The sequence below is a fragment of the Ursus maritimus genome, unplaced genomic scaffold, assembly GCF_017311325.1.
Source record: "Ursus maritimus isolate PB19 unplaced genomic scaffold, ASM1731132v1 scaffold_2, whole genome shotgun sequence".
NCBI classification, from domain to species: Eukaryota; Metazoa; Chordata; class Mammalia; order Carnivora; family Ursidae; genus Ursus; species Ursus maritimus.
In genome coordinates, this window is record NW_024424452.1 from 84,566,425 (window position 1) to 84,587,658 (window position 21,234).

A 21,234-nucleotide genomic window follows, 5' to 3' on the forward strand; every position below is an offset into this window, starting at 1 on the left:
CCTCCCACAACTGAACAGCGGTGAAAAAACAAGTCTCCTTGCCTCAAGATTTTAGGAAGAAAAGTTGTAAAGCTTCTGTTGCAGACGAAGTGCCCCAACAGTTTTTTTTCCTGCTCCCATAAGCATAAATAGTTCATGATAAAAAAAATGGTAGGCTCCTAGAAATGTCTACAAATTAACTTGAGTGGTCAAGTACAAACAAGGTTGGGCCTAGGCCGCTTAAGTGCCCTCCCCAAGTCAGGATAAACAGGACGTTAGCTTGGAAACCTCTGCCAAACTCTAAACAACTTTACCTCAGTAAATCCCCTCACCTTTAATCTAGGAAACTTTCCAGCATGCCCTTCAGTCACATGAAGTTGCCGTCAGAGCCCAATATACCTCATGTGTCCCCGGAACAGGTTTGCCTCTTGGGGGTAAAGTGGCAGGGTGGATAACTAAGTTTGGCATGTGGTCTAAGAAGCCCCAGAAGGCTAGGATAGGGACTGCAGATTCTCCAGGCTTTTTTCTTTTTCCAAAAGAGGGCAAGACCGGCAAAGAACCGAGTGTCTCCGAAAGGAGAGCCGCGCTCAGACTAAACAGAAATCCGGGGGACCAAAAGCAGAAGTAAACAGGTTTTTATAGCAACACTAATATAACAGAAGGCCTTCTCTGACCTCTCCAATGGTTTTTTCGGTTACTGAATCTTTTCACCCCTTCCCCCAGCGCGGCTCTCTTCTCACTCACAATCCCCACGCCCCCTCCCCACCACCCTCCAGCAAAGGTAAGGGCCCACAGCCAACTGCAGACTCTAACGTCCACGGCGGCCAGCTCCAGTCTAGGGCAGTTGCCTAGATGTTAATCTGACGTCGAGAAATCTAATCTCCCACGTCTGATCTCCGGCTATTGTGCCTCTAGGGGGAGGCAGCACAGGTGAGTGCGACTGGAGGAAACCAGTTCCGGAACAGTCCGAAAGGGCGACGCGAGGGTGCGAGACTAGGGAAGGAGACGACAACGCGATAAATAAGAGGAGGCGCGCCCCAAACACGGCCTCTCTCCCTGGGATCACCTTGCCTTGACCTAGTTGAGCCGAGCAGGAAGGAACCCAAGAGGGCGAAGGAGAGGCTGGGCGAGCGGCGGGCGGGGCCGCGAACGGGAGCTTTCTCGTGCTCGTTTGTGATTCGCCGACGGATTCGGGCCGGAAGCTGCCGGGAGGCATTGGCGGCCGAGGCGGCGGCGGCGGCGGCGCACGTGGTGACGTGCGAGGGGGTGCGGCGCGAGCGGGCGGCGGCGGCGGCAGTGTCTCCGGGACGCGCGTGGAGGTCGGTCGCTCGGAGCTGCTCGGCGCAGTTTCTCCGCCTGCTGCTTCGGCGCGGCAGTGCCAGCGAGCGAGCGAGTCCCTGCGAACCCTCGGTGGCGCGGCCCCCTTCTCGCAGCCTTAGCGGACTGACCGCTCGTCTTCCCGCTCGACCGCTCCCCCCCTCCGCGGCCTCGAGGCGCTTTCCGTTGGGCCGATTCCCGCCCGCTTCCTCCTGCTCCCCATCGAAGCTCCAGACATGAGTTTTTCCATCTCTTCAGAGATGAACCAGGTAATACGCGCAGGTCCTAGACGGTGGAGGAGGGAGAGGGCGCGACCGGAGTCCGAGCAGAGGGATGGCGCGGAGCAGCGTCCTGGTCCCGGGGGAGGACGCTGCAAGCAGCTACCGCGGCTTTCTGGGGGCGAGGAGCCGGCGCCGCGCGGGCCCCGCGCTCCTGGCGCTGCCATGGTTGCCGGGTCGCGTTGGCGGCCGAGGCGAGTGCCGGCCTCTTTAGAGAGAGCTGGGGCAGAGGAAGTAGGGCGGGAGTTTTTGCCCGTGGGATCCTTGGGGGCCTGGGTCAGGGCGCCGCGGGGCAGGGATGACTACCGGAAGGAGGACGCGGGAATCTCCTTTCCCGCTGTCAGGAACCGACTCCTAGTGTCTGGGTCTAATCGAGGTCTGGACTCTCCTCCTTGGGACCTCCAGGGACCCGGCACGTGTGGGCGGGGAGCTGCATCGGTGTCTCGGGCCTGGAGTGGGGTGGTACCGCGTCCCGGCTCGCCGTGGGCCGCGGGGTCCTTTGTTCCCGCTCCACGTTGCCCGCTTTTCTTGCCAAGCGCGGGGAGAAGGGGGCGGGAGAAGGGAGGGAGCGGCTGCCCTGACGTGTCGGCGCTGAATGACTGCGTGGCCGGCCAATCCCAGCCGGGGGTGTGCGGGCGCCAGGCGCCTTGCCTTCCAGCCTTGGGAGTGGGCGCCCTCCCGGCCGCGCGGGGAGGAAGGCCTGGGGCTACTGGGCTCTTCAGTCACTGGGGCGATCGCCAGCTTTCCTTTTTACAAAAGAAATCGGCGGAGAGGTTTGCTCTTTTTCCATTTTTATACTCATCTTGTAAAAGGGTGTTTGGTTCTAAGTTCTTGATGGTAGGAAAGTATCAGACAATACCAAATTGAGAGTTGAATGTAAGAAGATTTGGACCACAAATATTTTAGAAATAGATTTACTGTTTCTCAATACATAGTAGACAGATCTATTGTTTGAAACAGCTGACGTTTCAAAACCTACAGCAAGTAGAAATAATCCTGAAGGGCGCAGTTTTGTTTCCTGATGTCTGTTGCCAGTGATGGAGGATAAGCATACCCTGGTATCAAACTGTTCTTTGAGGAGTTTATGTGGTGATCTTCCGTCTAGTAGTAAGTAAAAACTTTGGAAGCCTAGTACTACTCTTAACAGTTGAACAAGTAAAGCACGGACTACACTACCAGAATCCGTATTTTCTTTTAGTAATTCTAGCACTGTCCGTTGATTTAAGGATAACGAAATACTGATGAATAGTTTCAGACATAATCGTGCTGAAACTTCCGTCTAAAGATGCTAAGGAAAGCAGTTGTGTATCTGGAGATGAGGCAGACGCTATTTAGAATTGGATTAACAATAGTATTTAATGCTAGCTGGCAGGCTACTTATCAAATGTGTATAATTTGGTAGTTGGTGGTAAAATGGGACTAGAACCACTGATTTAAAAGAGACCTAGAATGGTTTTCCTCTGAATTTTTCTAATACATAAAATCTCTATAGTTAATTAATAGATATTATATCTTGATTTATCTTAATTTGTACCATTTTTCTAACCCTCCCCCCCAAAAAAAACAGGATCCCAGGTTTTGGTTTTAGTTTTTAATTGTTATCTTTTGGGCTACTTACTTTAGAGTGGTGGTTTTTTCTTGGTTGAGGTATATTTTAGATGGCAATTGAATGTAGTTTTGCAAATGTGGTTTTTTAATGTAAAGTGTTTTCTTATTAGGGAAATGTCTTAATCACAGATACTAAGATAAAGTACTCCTGAAAATCATTTCATTGACTTTTTCAACAATATGATTTTATAGTCAAAAATCTCCATGAAGGAATTCTAAAAGGTTGGAGATCCTCCCACCTTATGCTAGAGCGTGTAAATGGAGGAACTATGAACAAGGGAGTGATCTCTAGTTTTTTGTTAGAAGCACAGAAAATACATGCTTATCTTCACTTGTAAACTTGAATTACCACCTTTTAAGTGATTTCTAAACCTATCAGTATTTTCCCAACTATCAGATCAGTATTCTAACACTTGCAATAATCTGGATAGCCGGTAGGTACCTCAGCATTATAATGTCCCAAAGCAAATTCCTCTTTTCCTTCTTTCCTAACTTTGAGCATGCAGCGAACAAAAAATAACTGTTAAGCTTTTTGGAATTCTAATTTTGATACTGATTTTGACAGTGATGCCACACACACATATCCAAGCTAAAATAACAAGATGAGCAAGGGTATATAATATTTTAATGTCCCTGCTTCCATATTTTATCTGTTCCTCCAGACCATCCCCCACAATTGTGCTAAAGTGTTCTTGCTCTAATCTTTTCTGCTCTCCAGCATTGTTTAAATCTTAGCATTGATCTTTCTTACTTCCTCTCCCACTATTTACCATATACACCCTGCAGACTATAATCCATTGAAACAGAAATAGCTGCAGTTTCTGGAATATGTATGCTGTCATACCCCTTTCCTCTTTTGTTTGAACTATTTTCACTGCTTGATTTATCAGTCTTTTTGGTTGGTCTGTGAAGTATTCAGGGCTGGGGAATGGAGTTAACTCCATTGGTATTATGAGCATCCCATTCCAAATTGTGCCTGCCATATGTTTGGTGCCATAAATGGGGATACAAGAATTTCAGAACAATGAGGATGGAGGAAGTGAATGGGTTCGGTGAGTTTTGAGATGGTAGTTTGAAAGTGACATTGGGAATGTATAACTTCTCGTTTTACAAAGATTGATTTACTTTGCATAATTATAAAATATGTCCTTTAAAAAGAGTTCATTGCTATTTTGTCAGTTGGCTGCCCTCAAAAGATTGCCTTGAAACTTAAATAATATTTGTAATTTGCCTTGAGGTTTTAAGGATGCTTTTGAAAGTTTGATGATAACATTTTATCTTGCACTTATTGAAGGCCTGAGAAGAATTTGGAGGGGAGGCCATAATTGTGCCTACCTGTTTTACAACTCTTGGATAAGACCTGTTGAATTGTATTTCAGTTAAGCTAATCCTTTGGGGGGCTGTGGTAACATAACATGTGAACTTCTGGGTGTTACTAAAGCAGTTTAATTACTCATTTATGAGTCTTCTGTCTCCATTTTCTTTTACTAGTCATACTAAGGAACTGAAGTGTATTTACCAGAATATATTGTATTTGACCCCAGTTTTATTTTTTAAAGTGGATTAGTTGAATGTGTATTTTAAATACCAAAAAAATTTTATTTTTAGATTCTAATTCCAGTGTAGTTAACACAGTGTTATATTAGTTTCAGGTGTACAATATCGTGATTTGACAGTTCCATGTATTAATGCTCATTAAGACAAGTATACTCTTAATCCCCTTCACCTAATTCAGTCATTTCTCTACCCACCTCCCCTTTAGTAACCATCTTTTTGTTCTCTATCGTTAAGAGTCTGTTTTTTTGGTTTGTCTCTTTTTTCTTTTGTTCATTTGTTTCTTAAATTTCACATATGAGTGAAATCCTGTGGTATTTGTCTTTCTCTGGTATATTCTGCTTAGCATTATACTCTCTAGATCCATCCATGTTGTTGCAAATGGCAAGATTTCATTCTTTTTTATGGCTGAGTAATATCCCGTTGTGTGTGTGTGTGTGTGTGTGTGTGTGTGTGTATTGCATCTTCTTTATCCGTTCATCAGTGGATGGATACTTGGGCTGCTTCCATAGTTTGACTCTTGTAAAGCTGCAATAAACATAGGCGTGTATGTATCCCTTTGGATTAGTGTTTTCATATTCTTCAAATACCAAAGAAAATTTTAAGCTTTATACTTTTATTTAACTCTGGGGTGTTGGGGCTTTGGTTGGGCTTTTGAAAGAAAAAAAAAATTCTACCCACATTTTTATTCCACTAGTTACTGAGTTTGAGTTTCACAGACGAAACTAAAATCTACAAATTTCTAGAATCACTTGAAACTCAATTTGCCCAATGCTTACTTGAGTGAAAGTGACTGTGAACTTTCAAAGACATGGTTTTGCAGGCAGGAGTTGATATGATCTCTTCCAGCTTGGTGGGTGGTGGGGAGGAGAGTAGGGACCTACAGCATATGAGGACAGTAATGAGTAAAGTAAGTTTGTTGCATTAACTTAAATGTCACGTGGACTTGGACTATCTCTTAAAATCAATTAGGGTTGTACTGATCATTAAAGAGATGAGGTGCATATTAAGACCTTAATGTACTAGAAAGTCTTCAAGTTCTCAGTGTAGAAGAACTCATTTTATTTCAAAACTAATAATATTGTACAAATGTGTATACCTAAAGTTGCTCCAGAAATTCTCCAGTTTTTCTTCCAATGGACTGAAGTGATTTTAACCATCTCTCCCCCCCCAAAAAAATTTAAGGTAGAACTTCCAATTTATCAAATATAAACAGATGTCATTTTATTCTTGGTTAGATCAAGACTAGTTTACACAGAAACACTGAATAATGAATAAAACTGGTCACCATTTAAAATGTTTACGAATCTCCGTATCATAAATTTATGGTTTCTCAAAAAGCACATTTTAGTTATATCAACATAATTTGCATGGAGGGATTCCCCCCCTTTCATCCTTCTTTTAAGAGCAGCTTATGAAACTGAAGTGAAGAGTTATCAACCATGTCTGTGGATTGGCCACCCAAGTGTGTGTGTGTGTGTGTGTGTGTGTGTGTGTGTGTGTATCGTATATACAAAGATTTTCTGAATTTTTGAGCTGGGTCTTGAATGAAAATATCTGAAGGTTCCCTTAGGATGGTGTGTTCTCTCTGTGTACATAGAATTGTGTGGTACTTGGAAATCATTTGTTACAACTGAGTTCTTAAAAGCTGAACTATCTAATCTAGATGGAGCTGTAGAGCAGAGGAAATCAGTATTACGTAAGAGTATGATAACACTTTTGTTGCAGAGGTAAGCATTGACCACAGTCCCAACCTGAGTCAGAATTACTCAGGATGTCCTTGAAATAGAACTTAAGTTCTAGAGAAACCAGTTAGCGTGTGGGATCCAGCTCCATTACAGATTGTGCATGTGTTGAACTTAACAGGTTGTTCCATTGGAGCTGGACCAGCCTTCAGCGGGTTCTGGGTTAAGTGATTATTCATTCACCTGAACATAATTGTTAGAATTTGGGTTTGATTGATGTATAAGGAGAATCCAGGTAATTTTAAGATGTCCATTTTTAAAAGTATGTACATCTTGCAAATAATTTATTCAGTTCTCATTTCCTGAATTATAATGACATAGTGTCATAGCAGTTCAGGTGATTAAAAAATAAGTACCGTCTGAATTTGACACTTGTAGTTGACGACATGTGAAAATGAAGGGGGAAATGGAGGTAAGACTGAATATGATTACTGTGAAGATGTGGTTTGAATTAGAATTATTTCTTGGTAGTTTATTACTGTATATAAGTAAAAGGACCATACAAAGAACAGCCATCAGTATTTTCCCTTTTGTTTATTTAGTTCACGTCAACAAGTACTCATCTTTATATTTAGTTTCTAAGCTTGTTGTTTTGGTGGTGGGAAGATCATGAACAAGACAGAGGCTCTGTCTTCCAGGGCCTTGAATCAAGGAAGATATGGAGGTCCACAGAAGGCCAACTCAGAACAAACCAGCTGGAAGATTACACAATGCCTTTCACAGAGTGTTTAGTATGTAGAAGATAGGGAGAAACTTCTCTCAGCTGGGGGGATTTGGCAGGGGCTCTGTGGAGGTAAGATTTCATCTGGCAGAGGTTGCATTAAAGGTGTTCCAAGAAAAGAGAACAACTTGAACAAAGGTACAGAGGCTGGGAAGAGCAGAGTACATCTTGGGGAACACTGTATCTGGTTTGACTGTAACATTGTATACATGTCTGGGAATGATCCCCAAAGGTTGTTTGCTGGCTGGTGAAAATGGACAGATCATATGTTTGTATGTTAGTTGTATTCTAATAGTATAAAGTATATTAGAGTTAACCAATATATATATTTGTTCTCTAATCTTGTGCTTGTATATCTCACTTAAATGATACTTGTTATTAGCTCCTGTCTTCAGGGGAAGGTGTTTGTTTTAATCACCTGAATAGTTGCAGGCTAAATGAAAAACGTTTATGTATAACTGCATTTGTGTTATTTTCTGTATTTGTGTCATTTACATCATTTCTTCAAGATAAGGACTTTGTTTGATCTAATCTGCTTAGATCAATGACAGTCTGATCATTCTGAGTATCTAAAATTTGTCATTATTACAGATTATGATGCATGATTATCACAGAAGAAATTCGTGTCTATAGCTTTTAAGGACTTGATTACATCATTTCAAGCCTGATAGTTTTGGAATCACCATTAGAGCTTAAGACACCTCTGCCTTCACTTCAGCCACCTGTCTTCATACATTGAGGAAGTGCTGAGTTTGAACACTCCTTTGTCCTTGAATTATCTAAGACATCCCAGAAATCCATTTCTCACCAGTTTAGTAGGTAAGTGAATATTCAGTGCCCAGTGCAACATTAAGACACATTGTTTTTCTCAAGACTGTGCCCAGTATGCTAACAGCATTTATAATTTTCTTAAAGCGGAAGTTAGTCATCATTTGTAGAAAAAAGCATTTTTCTATTTTCTCTTTCTGTAAGCTATTTTGAATTTAAATCAGCTCAAACTGAAATCTATTACTGCTTTTTAATGATGGATTTTATATAGCCATTAGTTGTTCACAAGTAAAGGTAAAATGGACTTTTTTTTTTTAAGAACATTAAATTTCTAGCATGTATTCTTAGGAGGTAAGTGATTTCTAATATCTGAACCTTGCAAAGGGAACAAAATTTACATTTGTCTTATCGGTCTTTCATTTGAGAGTAAAGCAATCACAGCAGCCCAAAAGACAGAAACCTGTAAGTGATGACCGTTGTACAGGCTTCTTAGATTGCTCGTTGTATGGGTTCGGGCACGGCTGGGTTAACGTTTCTTTCCCTTTGCAATGAATGTACATGGAAACCTAGACCAAAGCATTGAAATACTCACCACTGTATGAATCCTCAAAAAGACTTAAGACCAAAGTATAGGGGTACAAAGACTTGAGTGCCAGGGTTTCCACAGTGTTTTTGTGTAATAACATTTTTGTGTTGATAGGATGGAATTTGAAAATAAAGATACCATATTACTCTTTAAGGTATAATTATAAAAATCCTCATTTGGGAGTAAAATAACTCTGCTTTCTTTCTGCCCTTTAGCCAAATTTATAAGGAAAATGATTCCCAATGGATATTTAATGTTTGAAGACGAAAATTTTATTGAGTCTTCTGTTGCCAAATTAAATGCCCTGAGGAAAAGTGGCCAGTTCTGTGATGTTCGACTTCAGGTATTTAAAACTTAACTGGAAACCTACAAAATTGCTATTTTATTACTAAAAGCAATAAGTTCTTGAATTTGCTTATTTTCTTTTTCATGGTAGGCATTTCATGAAATAACTTTAAAAAACAACGATTTACTCATAAATATTAGCTAAAGAATCTGATATGGTAATTAGCTAGAGAAATACATAGTCCACAGTACTTCTAATTTTAATTCCTCATAATTTCAGGTCTGTGGCCATGAGATGTTAGCACACAGAGCAGTCCTGGCTTGCTGCAGTCCCTATTTATTTGAAATCTTTAATAGTGATAGTGATCCTCATGGAATTTCTCATGTTAAATTTGATGATCTCAATCCAGAAGCTGTTGAAGTCTTACTGAATTATGCCTACACTGCTCAGTAAGTACTGTATAAATTGTATAATTAGGGGATGTGATCAGGAAATTCCAAGTCTCTCTAAATTTATTTCAATTAAGTATCTGTGTTTTAAGGTCTTAGTATCCTAAGCGATAACTTCTTTTTTTTAAAGGTTGAAAGCTGATAAAGAATTGGTAAAAGATGTTTACTCTGCAGCAAAAAAGCTGAAGATGGACCGAGTAAAGCAGGTAGAGTACCAGAAGTTAACATCTAAGGAAGACTTACTAGCAAGTGTGCTTTTACATGGTTAGAATGAGTAATTTGTCGTAAACCAATTTTTAGTTTTAAGACGTGAAAATGTCCCCCTTTTCTCCTAGAGAACTGAATATTATTTTAACCATTTATTAACCATTTAGCTATAGTTATTTAGCAAGGTCATATTTCTCTCAGATAATTTGAGCTAAACCCTTGCTTTTCAGTAGTTTTCTCGGCCGGGTAGCTGTATCAGTCACTGATAGCAGGATGTAAAATACTCTTGTTTTTCTCAAGAGTTAATCATGTAACTTATATTCTCAGTTCATTTGTTGTTCTGCACTCTCGAGTTTTTCTTTAAAAGGACTCCTAGAATTTAATGCCATTGAGAACTGCTTAATAATTCATAGACAAAAGGCATTCGGGGGCGCCTCGGTGGCTCAGTCAGTTAACTGTCTGCCTTCAGCTCAGGTCATGATCCCAGAGTCCTGGGATCAAGTCCCGCATCAGGCTCCCTGCTTCTCCCTCTCCCTCTGCCTCTCCCCACTGCTGTGTGCTCCCACACTTGCTCTAATAAATAAAATCTTTAAAACAAAAAAAAAAAGCATTTAATTTTCTAATTTGGGAGTCAGTAAACTGTAAGCCAGCTGCCTGTTATAAAGCTTTATTGGAACATAGCTATCATTTACATATGGTCTCTGGCTGCTTTCCACCTGTAGTGACAGAGCTGAATAGTTGTGACAAAGACAGTATGGTTCAAAAACCTGAAGTACTATTTAACCTTAAGAGGAAGTTTCCTGGCCCCTCCTGTAATGTCACTTCTCTGCTTAAAATTTCTTCTATGATTTATAGCACATACTCCTCAAGTTAGCACTGCAGTTTTTCCCTCATGTAGTTGCTATTTTTCCCAAATTATTTCCTCCTTGTCTTACCTTTTGCTCTAGCTAACCTAAATCGTCCACAATCTCTCTCTTCACTACTCCCTCTATTCTGCATTCAGCACCATCTCTCGTGTAGATCCCAGTTCAGCTACTGCCTTCATGATGAAGTCTTATCTAATTATTCTAGTTGGAAATGCTTATTTGAACATTTCATATGCATTATCACAGCATTTCAGTTTGTTGCATCTTTCCTTAAACAACTTATACATTTGTACGGCATTCTTTGATGTTTATTGTTTGTATACATATGTTCTTCCCAGTGTTAAAGTTGTTTGATTAGGGCAGTGATTTTTGGTTCATCTTTATATCTTCACATAACGCTTACACACTGAGGATTAAATATTCGTTAAATAAAATATATGTAAGTGTTGGTACTTGTTTCTTTTCCAAGGTTTGTGGTGATTATTTACTATCTAGAATGGATGTTACCAGCTGCATCTCTTACCGAAATTTTGCAAGTTGTATGGGAGACTCCCGTTTGTTGAATAAGGTTGATGCTTATATTCAGGAGCATTTGTTACAAATTTCAGAAGAGGAAGAGTTTCTTAAACTTCCACGGCTAAAGGTAAGGAGTAAAAATCTATAAAGAGATATACTACTTAGTTCCAGGCACAGAATTTTTGTCCATGTTTCAAGCATGTAAGTAATGGTTGGGGAAAAGACAGTACATTGAAACAGTACTGTTATTTTTAGCAGTGTAACTGGCTACCCATATGTGTATTTTTTTGACTACCGATTTTTTTATAAATTAGAGTAAATATATGGAATGTGATTGGGCATCTGTGACTGTTTTATTATGAAATTGAGCATTAAGCTGAGAATTAGAGGCTCAACACTGATCTGTGTGTCACTGTTTTTTCCTAAATCTAGTTGGAGGTAATGCTTGAAGATAATGTTTGCTTGCCCAGCAATGGCAAATTGTATACAAAGGTAATCAACTGGGTGCAGCGTAGCATCTGGGAGAATGGAGACAGTCTGGAAGAGCTGATGGAAGAGGTTAGTTTTAAAGTAAATGGGATTCAACAATTCTTAAAAATTATTTTGCTATAACGTGAAGGATTCCCTTTCACTTTTATTTTATAACCATGACCCTAAAGAATTTAAATTTTGCTATAGGTACCCCTAAGCTGAGAAACAGGGGGGGTGTCCAGGTGAGCTGAATGAACCGTTCAGTTTGGTCTTCTGCTTTTCTTTTTTTTATTTCTTTGCTTATTATGTGCTGTTAACTTCCTTTAAAGTAGCATGTAATTTGCTTTAGAAATGGGAGGTGGTACTGAAATTTTCCGTAGATTCTTAATTTTTCTTCACAGGTTTTTGCTTTAAATTTGAAAGTAGGTAAAAGCTTCTAATGGTTGTTCCTCCCCATTGATTTATCTCCCCATAGGTTTATTAACAAAACTAGGATACCCAAGACTGAAGAAACAAGAAGAAACCTCAAGTGTATTGACACGTAAAGAAGCAGCAGTCCTGCCCCAGTTCTCCTAAGAAAAATCCGCTGTGGGCAGAGAACGATGATGATTTAATGGTGTTTACTCCTTTACAGGATTCTGTCTTTAAAGCTTTGTGTTATTCAATGGTGTTGTTCATACATACAGTCACTCACTTTACTTGGGCTACTTTTTAAAAATACACAAGAAAATTGGATGGAGAGATGGTGGGAATTAAACATATGCGGATGGAGCCATAGAGTGACCTTGCCTCCGTCATTCCATTTAAGCCTTTCGGACTCACTGAAGGCTTTATCAAATCTGTTAGGCCTTAAACCCTACAGTTATCATTATGTTCTAAGAAGGCTAACAGGCCATCTCGTAAGATTTATATAGTTTCCCATTTGAAAATCAGGTGCATTAACCAGGTGTTTGCGTCTGCTAAGGGAGGTGTCTCTGTAGCTTGTTTTGCGTTTTGCATTTGCTTTTTATGTGTTTTTCTTGACATTGCCTACAGGACAGAAATGTTAATGCAAATCAGACCACTTCAGAGGTGTAAACCATATTCCATATTTTATTGTAAATATGTATATTCTATAAGAGCCTATATATACTGTACTAGTGCTTTTTTTCTTAATGCTATATAATAGAAGCTATGAGAAAATGAAGATTTCTTTCAAGCCAATCAAGCCAAGGACTCTTCGGCCAGTATTAGAAGATTCTGTATTTGATTTTTGTTTTTTAAATTTTTACAACCATGACCTGTATTTTCTTTACTTCGGGATCCTGCCAGAGCAAGATGTCAAGAAGTTCAAGAAGCACACTGGAGGTTACCTTGAGGCGTCTGTGTGATCTGCATACTAGTGGAGTAGCCATGGAGACGGTAGCCACATGGGTGTTCTGTTGCTGTTTTGCAGGTTCAAACCTTGTACTACTCAGCTGATCACAAGCTGCTTGATGGGAACCTACTAGATGGACAGGCTGAGGTGTTTGGCAGTGATGATGACCACATTCAGTTTGTGCAGGTACACATTGCACATCTGAGGTAACCTCAGGTTAAAATGTGATTAGAGCATTTTATAGCATACTGAAATTTTCCTTTAATAAAGGAAAGTGGAAGAATTTCATTGGTATAACTGAACAGAAACATTTTCGGGACAAAACAAGCCAGTCTTTCTTATAGTTACTGTTTTTGCCACATAAAAATAAATTAATTCAACACATTTAGATTTTTTTTTCCTCAATGAAATAGGATTTATAGGTAGTAAGAAGAAAGGCCAATAAGATGAAGCAAAGTAGAAATTGATTTTTTGGATTAGATTACAAAAAAATAGCTTGCAACAGGAAATTGTATTGTTAGACCCCCCCCCCTTTTTTTTTTTTAAATCTCAGGTATAAACTTTTTTAGTCTAGGGATAAATAGTTTAGAGAAAAGTACACAAATCATAAGTACCAAATAGTAAACCCACTAATTTAAACACTACTTGGGTCAAGAAGAGAGTTCTACCATCCTGGAAGCCTTTCCCCCTTCCCAGTCACTTCCCTACACAACCCCCCCCCCAGAGGAAACCATTATTCTAACTTCTGAAACAATAGTTTGCCTGTGTTTGAAGTGTACATAAATGGTGATATAGGATGCATTCTTTTTGTTTGGCCTTCAGCTTAACATTCTATTTGTGAGGGATAAACTATAGAGTAGGCTGAGTTAACTCAGTTTTAAGGGATGGTTTTCTTTAATAGAAAGTATATGATAAAACAAACCTGACTGGTGAATATCTCCGGTATTCCGTGGCAGTAGTGGCCAGATATCTTTATTTTCACAAAAAGTGTCAGGGTTTGAGTTAGTTGAGAACTTTGTTCGTAGTTGTGCATTTTGAACACTTAGGATATTTTCCTCATAACTCTAAGATGTTAACATTTTTTTAAAAATTACTCTTTCAAAAAGCAAAGTTTGAGTGCCTGATAAGTGGCAGGCCATGATGTTAGGTGTGTGAGGGACAGTTTCTGGTTGCAGGACCTTACAGCAGTGGATTGAAAAGGTACAGTCTTAGAAGAGGCATCTACAAAAGGCATAAAGGGGAGGGCATGGTGGAGCAGGAGAGAAATTAGGAAAATTTGACAGAGGAGGCAACATTTGAGCAGTCCTAGGATTGAGGAGTTTGCATAGCAGATAAAGGGATGTGTCACATAGCAAAAACACCTGTGCAAGGATGATAGGCTTAGAATGGCAGGTCACAAGGTTGGGAAAATAGGTAAATGCCACCTGATGGGGGCTTACACTTGATCCTTCAGGTAGTGGAGAACTTTCAAAGATTTTTAGACCAGGGAGGAGAGTGATATGAAGAGCTATATTTCACAACTTTCGTAACAGTAGTCCGACAGTAGGGGGATTGGTTAAATTACTGTATTACTAAACTGCAAAAATCTATACATTAGTCATATTTTAGACACATGGTTAACTATCAGATGGGCAGTCTCTAGGTAATGGGACTCCAACTGATCTATGGTTTGTTTCCTTTTGTTTTTCTTACTCTAATAAATGACTGCATTAAACCCTTCTATTTTTATGACCCAAGTACAGAGGATAGATTAAAGCTTGTGAGACCAATTTATAGACTATGACAAGCAGTCTTTCAAAAACATGATGGCTTGATCCAGGGACATGAAGTAGGAAGAGTGGACTCTAGGCATTTTTAGTTTCAAAGGTTGAGTGAGTCCCTAGTGAACATTTAGAATAAGAAAATTAAGGAAAAGGAAGAATTTGAGAAAATGGGATTCTGACAAATGTGACTTATTAGAAGGTGGTTCCCTGGATAAAGATCATGAAGTAAAATAGGACGAGGGGACACATTAGGCTTGAGGAATAGGAAAAGAGTTTGAGAAGAAGCCATTAGAAAGGAAGGAAGGAATTAGAATCAAAATATGTTTAAAAGCTAGCTAACATAGATGGAGAAAGTTTGAAGGACGATAATAAATTGTTAATTGTGTCAAATCACTCTTTGGGAGGTCATGTAAAAGAAGGTTATAGATAACATCTCTTCTGCATTAGTTTTGGGAGGCCACTTGGTAACCTTTAGTGGGTAAAAGTTCCAAAGAGTATGAAGGTCAAGAATCCCTTAGCTTGAGAAGTAATAGTGGTTCAAAAAGAAACAGCCACCGTTGATTACCCCCTGGGGAGTCAGAGGCAAAGAAAGGGGGGCCAGTGGGTGGCTGGGTGGGAGCTGATACAGGAAAGTTTGAAGATAAAGGAGAGGAAAAGATGGTGTTTGAAAATGTTCAGGAAGGAATATAAAGGAGTTAACCAGCACTTCTATATGACTTGTTAAAAAAAAAAAAAAACCCAAGTAGTCTTCATCGTTACTATGCTTTTCTCTTCACGTTGATTTTTTTCTCAATTATAGTCCATATGTTAGAGCAGTTTTCTTACTGTGATAAAAGCTCTTAATGTAAGCATCATCAGCTTGTGATACTTTGGATCCCTTCTTCCCACAGGTTGGGATGGGGTTTTATGTACCTTGTAATGTCTAGTAGCAGAGGACACAAGTCCATAGTAATATAAAGAAAGTGGCCATATACTCAGAATTTCTAATCTTTTAGTTGTATTGCATTTGGCAGTGCATATTTTCTGTGAGTGTTGTTATCTATCAAATGGATTGGCAGTACTGTCCTTACTGGATCAAAAGAGATGATGTGAATAAAGTGCCTAATAATACCTAGGTATATAATAAATGTCTAAGTAGAATTTAATGGTAACCATTAACATGGTACATTCTCTGCCTCTTCTCAAAATAGCCTATGTATGCTGTAATCACGCTTGTTGAGTGGCCCAGACCAGACTTTTCACAGCTTCAAGTAGCTACCAAAATCTTTTCCTCCAGGAGTTGTTACATGGCTTTTTCGCTTCCACAAGAAACAAATTTCTACTGTAAATCTTACCTACCCTACCCATGTGGCTCTGGCCCTGGGGACCGAAATAAGTGGATAAGCAGACTTGGTCAGGTACTGAGGTGGTAGCTGTTTGTTTGGTAGTTCCTTTTAGGGTGTCTTTGATTCCTCTAACTCCATATGATCATATCCTTTAAAGGTGTCAAGGACTAAAATAATTGGAAGAAAACCATCAAAGGGAACTCATACATAAGAACACAGTGTAATTCTCTTACAATCATTTGAAAATTTGTAGCTTTGCCCATTTTTCCCTCTTTTAGTGTTCCTGTATATTCTACTTTTGTGAATGTTTGGTTCTTTTAGTAGTATTGTTCTATTTCTGGTTACTATTTTTTATTTTTGTGTTTTGTTGTAGTTTAATTTGTCTAGAAAAACACTCTATAATATGTGTAAGGTGGTCCTGAAGAAATATACCTTTCAGTGTTTCTTGTAACTGCCACTTTTATCCTGAAAAATACTTCTCAGAGGGACTGGATTGGATAAATGTCTGCTCACTTTTTGCTGGCATTGTATGAAGGATATCAGAATACATATGATTTAATTACATTTGACAGTTTATCTTAGAGACGGGGTTAAATGTATTATTTCGGATAATTCATCCCCTTTAAATTAATAACCTCTTTTGGAAGATGATTGTACACTTAGTATAAAGATTATGTGAGCTTATGTAGATTATTGGAGGGGTGGTTCTCCCCCCTCCCCTTGAGGTATCTGATACTTGATCTACAACTTGTTTTTTTTAATGGCTTAAATTGAGCTTTTCCTGACCAGGCTACTTGTGTAGGTATAGTTGTTTCATTGCAAGTGGAGATGGAAGTGTGCCAGTAATTTGTGTCCATTGGAAGGTGTTGGTTTGTCAAATATAGGTATGCTATAAACGCCAGACGTAGCTGAAAGATACTGTTTTTTCAGTATTATGGAATAGCTCAGGAACAAAGGTACACCAGGTACGGTCTTTGGCTAGGTTTCTGTAGCTACCTTTTGATTTTGCAGAAAAAGCCACCACGTGAGAATGGCCATAAGCCGATAAGTAGCAGTTCCACTGGATGTCTCTCTTCTCCAAATGCTACAGTACAAAGCCCTAAGCACGAGTGGAAAATCGTTGCCTCGGAAAAGACTTCAAGTAAGTGTATTACACTTGTCAGATTGTCTTTGAGTTATTTATTTTTAAAGAAGGAGTATTGAGCGGAACCATTTAACAACTTTGAAAGTGACTATTTGTGGAGAAAAAAGAAGCAACTAAATTTGGAAAACAATAGCAGATCATTCCACTCTGGAATCTGGAGTCCAGTTCAGGATCACACAGCAACCAAAAGTAATAATAATTGCATCTTAAACATAGAACTTTTGTGCTTACAGATAACACTTACTTGTGCCTGGCTGTGCTGGATGGTATATTCTGTGTAATTTTCCTTCACGGGCGAAACAGCCCACAGAGCTCACCAACGAGTACTCCAAAACTAATGAAAAGTTTAAGCTTTGAGATGCAACCAGATGAGCTAATAGAAAAGCCCATGTCTCCCATGCAGTATGCACGATCTGGTCTGGGGACAGCAGAGATGAATGGCAAGCTCATAGCAGCAGGTAAGAACAGAAGGATGAGTGTTTTCTTACTGGAAACTTTTCAACTGGCTGAGCCTCTTAAATGGACATTTGTGCTTGCTTGTGACGTGTGAACTTTGGAAGACAAGGGATTAATGTGTCTTCTTCCTTGGCATTCTACTTTACCACATCCTAAAAAGACCAAGAAATAAAAAGTAAATACTGTTATGTTGCCTAACCTTTAAGTAAATGTCTATTTCTAATTCTTAAATTATAACGTAGCTGAATTATTCTGTCCTTATTTTCAAGCCAAAACTAAGCAATTTGCTCATACTGATAATGTTGTTCGGCTATTATAAGCTGTTAGTTAAAACACCAACTAATGGGGCCATATTAAGTCTATGAATAAAAGTTCCTTTTCTCGTACAGATTGCTTAAATCATTCTGGACCAGAAACCCTCGTCCAATTTAACATCTTAAACATAAACCTTGATGGTTCTTTTACCAGGTGGATATAACCGAGAGGAGTGTCTGCGAACAGTTGAATGCTATGATCCACATACAGATCACTGGTCCTTTCTTGCTCCCATGAGAACACCAAGGGCTCGATTTCAAATGGCTGTACTCATGGTGAGTGCACGGTGTTGCAGGAGGAAGCAATCCATATTTAGCTGTTTCTCAAACTTCAGAATGGCAGAAATTCTCATCTCTCACTTTTGATACAGGGCCAACTCTATGTGGTAGGTGGATCCAATGGCCACTCAGATGACCTGAGTTGTGGAGAGATGTATGATCCAAGCATAGATGACTGGACTCCTGTTCCAGAATTGAGAACTAACCGTTGTAATGCAGGTAAAATTACTTTTCTACTGGGATAATCAGTATTTAAATATGATAATTATCAGTATATAACCTTATTTTATGCTCACATAGGAGTGTGCGCTCTGAATGGGAAATTATACATCGTTGGTGGCTCTGATCCATATGGTCAAAAAGGACTGAAAAACTGTGATGTATTTGATCCTGTGACAAAGTCGTGGACAAGCTGTGCTCCTCTTAACATTCGTGAGTTGATTTTTTTGTGTGTTCTGTTTTTTGTTTTGGGGGGGTGTTGTGTTTTTGTTTTTTTTTTAACTTCTGAATCAACAGTATATGTAGTATACGACTTGAAGTTTTGGGAGATAAAGTAATAATTTTGGTTTGACTTGATTTTGTAGGTAGACACCAGGCTGCAGTCTGTGAGCTTGGTGGTTATTTGTACATAATTGGAGGCGCAGAGTCTTGGAATTGCCTGAACACAGTAGAACGTTACAATCCTGAAAATAACACCTGGACTTTAATCGCACCCATGAACGTGGCTAGGCGAGGAGCTGGCGTAGCTGTTCTTGATGGTGAGTGTTGGGATTTGGAAAAGTGAGGAATGGGAGTGACAAGAATTTCTTCTAAAATTCCAAGAGAATGTAAGTGATGACTATATACTTGGGTAATTAGAACTCAGAAGCAGCCATCTTTTCTGATGCAGTAGGGATTGATGGTTTGTCTTTTCGAGGTCTTTTCTAATAGAGACTTAGTAGTTTAAAAATAATAATAAAAATATATCAACACACTAGTCTTTTGATGAGTGGCTAAATGAAGTTCTAAGTCCTTTCCTTCCATAAACCATATGCAAAACATATCATCTTGGAGTTCCTTTAGAGCAAGAATTCAAAGAATTTGATTGCAAAGCAAAAATAAGTAATCCTCTAGATCTAGTCTTTTCTAACTGTCTACTCCATACTTGAGTGGAAGCAATACTGAGGACTATTTTAACGAGTCTTTCCAAAGCAACGTATTGGTATTATATAGACACAGCTTTCTTGTCACATCCATTTTATTGATTTACATGTTTAATTATGTAATTATAATAATGAGTTTAGTTAGCATTGTCTTGGGAATAAAGTAGAATCTTAGTTAAGCTTGTGGCTTAACTGCTGAAAGCGTGGATGTGTAGACATGCCAGCAAGTAGCCTACGGGCCGATAGCCCGCAGCCCACCCCAAGTCTTGTCAGTTCTCTATAAATACATAGATGCAGACAGGGTAAGTGACAGTCAGATGAGAAAATAATGAATTTTTTTTTAAGTTATACAGTATTTAATGCTAACATTTTATCTGTTTGAAAATAACTTATTAACTGCTCTGCATATATATTTGAAAACAAGTGATAACTCCTGGTCTGTTTCCAAGAGGCTTTTGTACCAGAATAATTTTACATAGTTGGAAAGCTCAAGAAAATGTTCAGTTATCTAAAATCTGCCTTTTTTTTTTTTTTTAAAAGATTCTATTTATTTATTTGACAGAGAAAGAGGCAGCGAGAGAGGGAACACAAGCAGGGGGAGTGGGAAAGGGAGAAGCAGGCTTCCCACTGAGCAGGGAGCCCGATGCGGGGCTCAGTCCCAGCATGCTGGGATCATGACCTGAGCCGAAGGCAGACGCTTAATGACTAAGCCACCCAGGCATCCCTGAAATCTGCTTTTCTAGAACTTCTTTTGAATCTTAGTTCTTAGGCACTGGACTAGGAACAAAATTTCCAGTGCACAGAACTACTCTGGCTTGCCGCTAACTAGCTGCATTTTTAGGTGAATTGTCCACCTTCTTTGTGCCTTATTTCATCTGTGAAATGGCAGTAATAGTAGCTACCACAAAGAATTGTTGTGGGAGAATTACACGTCAGTTACATGCTACCCCTCTCCTTTTAAATTGCCTGAGTTCCGGGTATGAATGGGATTTTATCAATTTTATTCTGTTTGTATCCACAGCTTCTAGAGAGCGCTTGCCACATTAAGTGAGGCATTTAACGAGTACTTTGATAGAATGAGCAGGCATTTCTACTAAGAACCACTGATTTTAGCAAAAAACAGATGAAGTCGTTTTTTTCTTATTCTCTCTTGACTTACTTTGTTTCCTTTCTCTTTTAGGAAAATTGTTTGTAGGTGGCGGCTTTGATGGTTCTCATGCCATCAGTTGTGTGGAGATGTATGACCCAACTAGAAATGAATGGAAGATGATGCGAAACATGACTTCACCAAGGAGCAACGCTGGGATTGCAACTGTAGGGAACACCATTTATGCAGTGGGAGGATTTGATGGCAATGAATTTCTGAATACGGTGGAAGTCTATAACCTTGAGTCAAATGAGTGGAGCCCCTATACAAAGATTTTCCAGTTTTAACAAATTTAAGACCCTTTCAAACTAACAGGCTTAGTGATGTAATTGTGTTTAGTAGAGGTACACTTGTGAATAAGGAGGGTGGGTGGGTATAGATGTTGCTAACAGCAACACAAAGCTTTTGCATATTGCATATTATTAAACATGCTGTATATACTTTTTGTGTTTATTGGGAAAGGAATGCAAAGATGAAGGTCTGTTTTGTGTATTTTTAGGACTACTTTGGTTATTTTACTTTTTGGAAGTTGATATTGTAAAAGAATAAACCAAGACTTGATCGGGCATGTCATTTCAAGTCCCCTCTCCTCCACATTTGTTTTTGCCAATTTGCACATTAAATGACTCTTCCCTCAAACATGTATTATGGGGCAGGAGGGGGTAGGGTTTAAGATCTAGGCAGTTGGGTTTTTTAAGGGCCCTTTTTCAATAACTGGAACACTCTATACAAAAGAGACTTATTTAACTAGATGACAATGACTATTTTTGTTTTTATTAAAAGAAAGCTGACATGCCTACCAAGATTAATCTTTTATGATTGCCTTTTTATAACTTTTTATATTCTCAGCACAGTGCTTTACCTGTTGAAGATATGGCAGATTCAGATTACCGAAGCAGAGTGGCAGTCGTAAAGGGTGCATAGTGAGGTGTTTCTTTTATACGCCCAGAACACAA

The 21,234-nt window shown here is 39.4% G+C and overlaps 2 protein-coding genes across 4 annotated transcripts in view; one reads left to right on the top strand and one right to left on the bottom strand.

Annotated features, from left to right (window-relative positions):
* The first annotated feature begins 1,428 nt into the window (after window positions 1–1,428).
* LOC103668739 (influenza virus NS1A binding protein) lies at window positions 1,429–20,844 on the top strand. Of its 3 annotated transcripts, none has more exons than XM_008697045.2 (15): window positions 1,429–1,565; window positions 7,794–8,021; window positions 8,772–8,899; window positions 9,122–9,291; window positions 9,422–9,497; window positions 10,834–11,007; window positions 11,313–11,438; window positions 12,787–12,894; window positions 16,808–16,937; window positions 17,174–17,398; window positions 17,865–17,986; window positions 18,082–18,208; window positions 18,290–18,421; window positions 18,574–18,747; window positions 20,312–20,844. In XM_008697045.2, the coding sequence occupies exons 3-15, from the start codon at window positions 8,789–8,791 to the stop codon at window positions 20,563–20,565; spliced, it is 1,929 nt and encodes a 642-aa protein (XP_008695267.1). In that variant the 5' UTR covers window positions 1,429–1,565; window positions 7,794–8,021; window positions 8,772–8,788; the 3' UTR covers window positions 20,566–20,844. The 3 variants fall into 3 exon arrangements, with proteins under 3 accessions (XP_008695267.1, XP_040492216.1, XP_008695275.1); XM_040636282.1 differs by having other exon boundaries at window positions 11,313–11,318; XM_008697053.2 differs by lacking the exon at window positions 1,429–1,565 and adding an exon at window positions 2,332–2,347.
* Window positions 17,405–21,234, bottom strand: part of SWT1 (SWT1 RNA endoribonuclease homolog) — a 112,011-nt gene continuing 108,181 nt past the window's right edge. Inside the window, exon 19 of the mRNA XM_040636279.1 lies at window positions 17,405–17,548. Coding sequence (XP_040492213.1) covers window positions 17,539–17,548 — 10 coding nt within the window. The 3' untranslated portion in view covers window positions 17,405–17,538. The remainder of the gene's footprint in view (window positions 17,549–21,234) is intronic.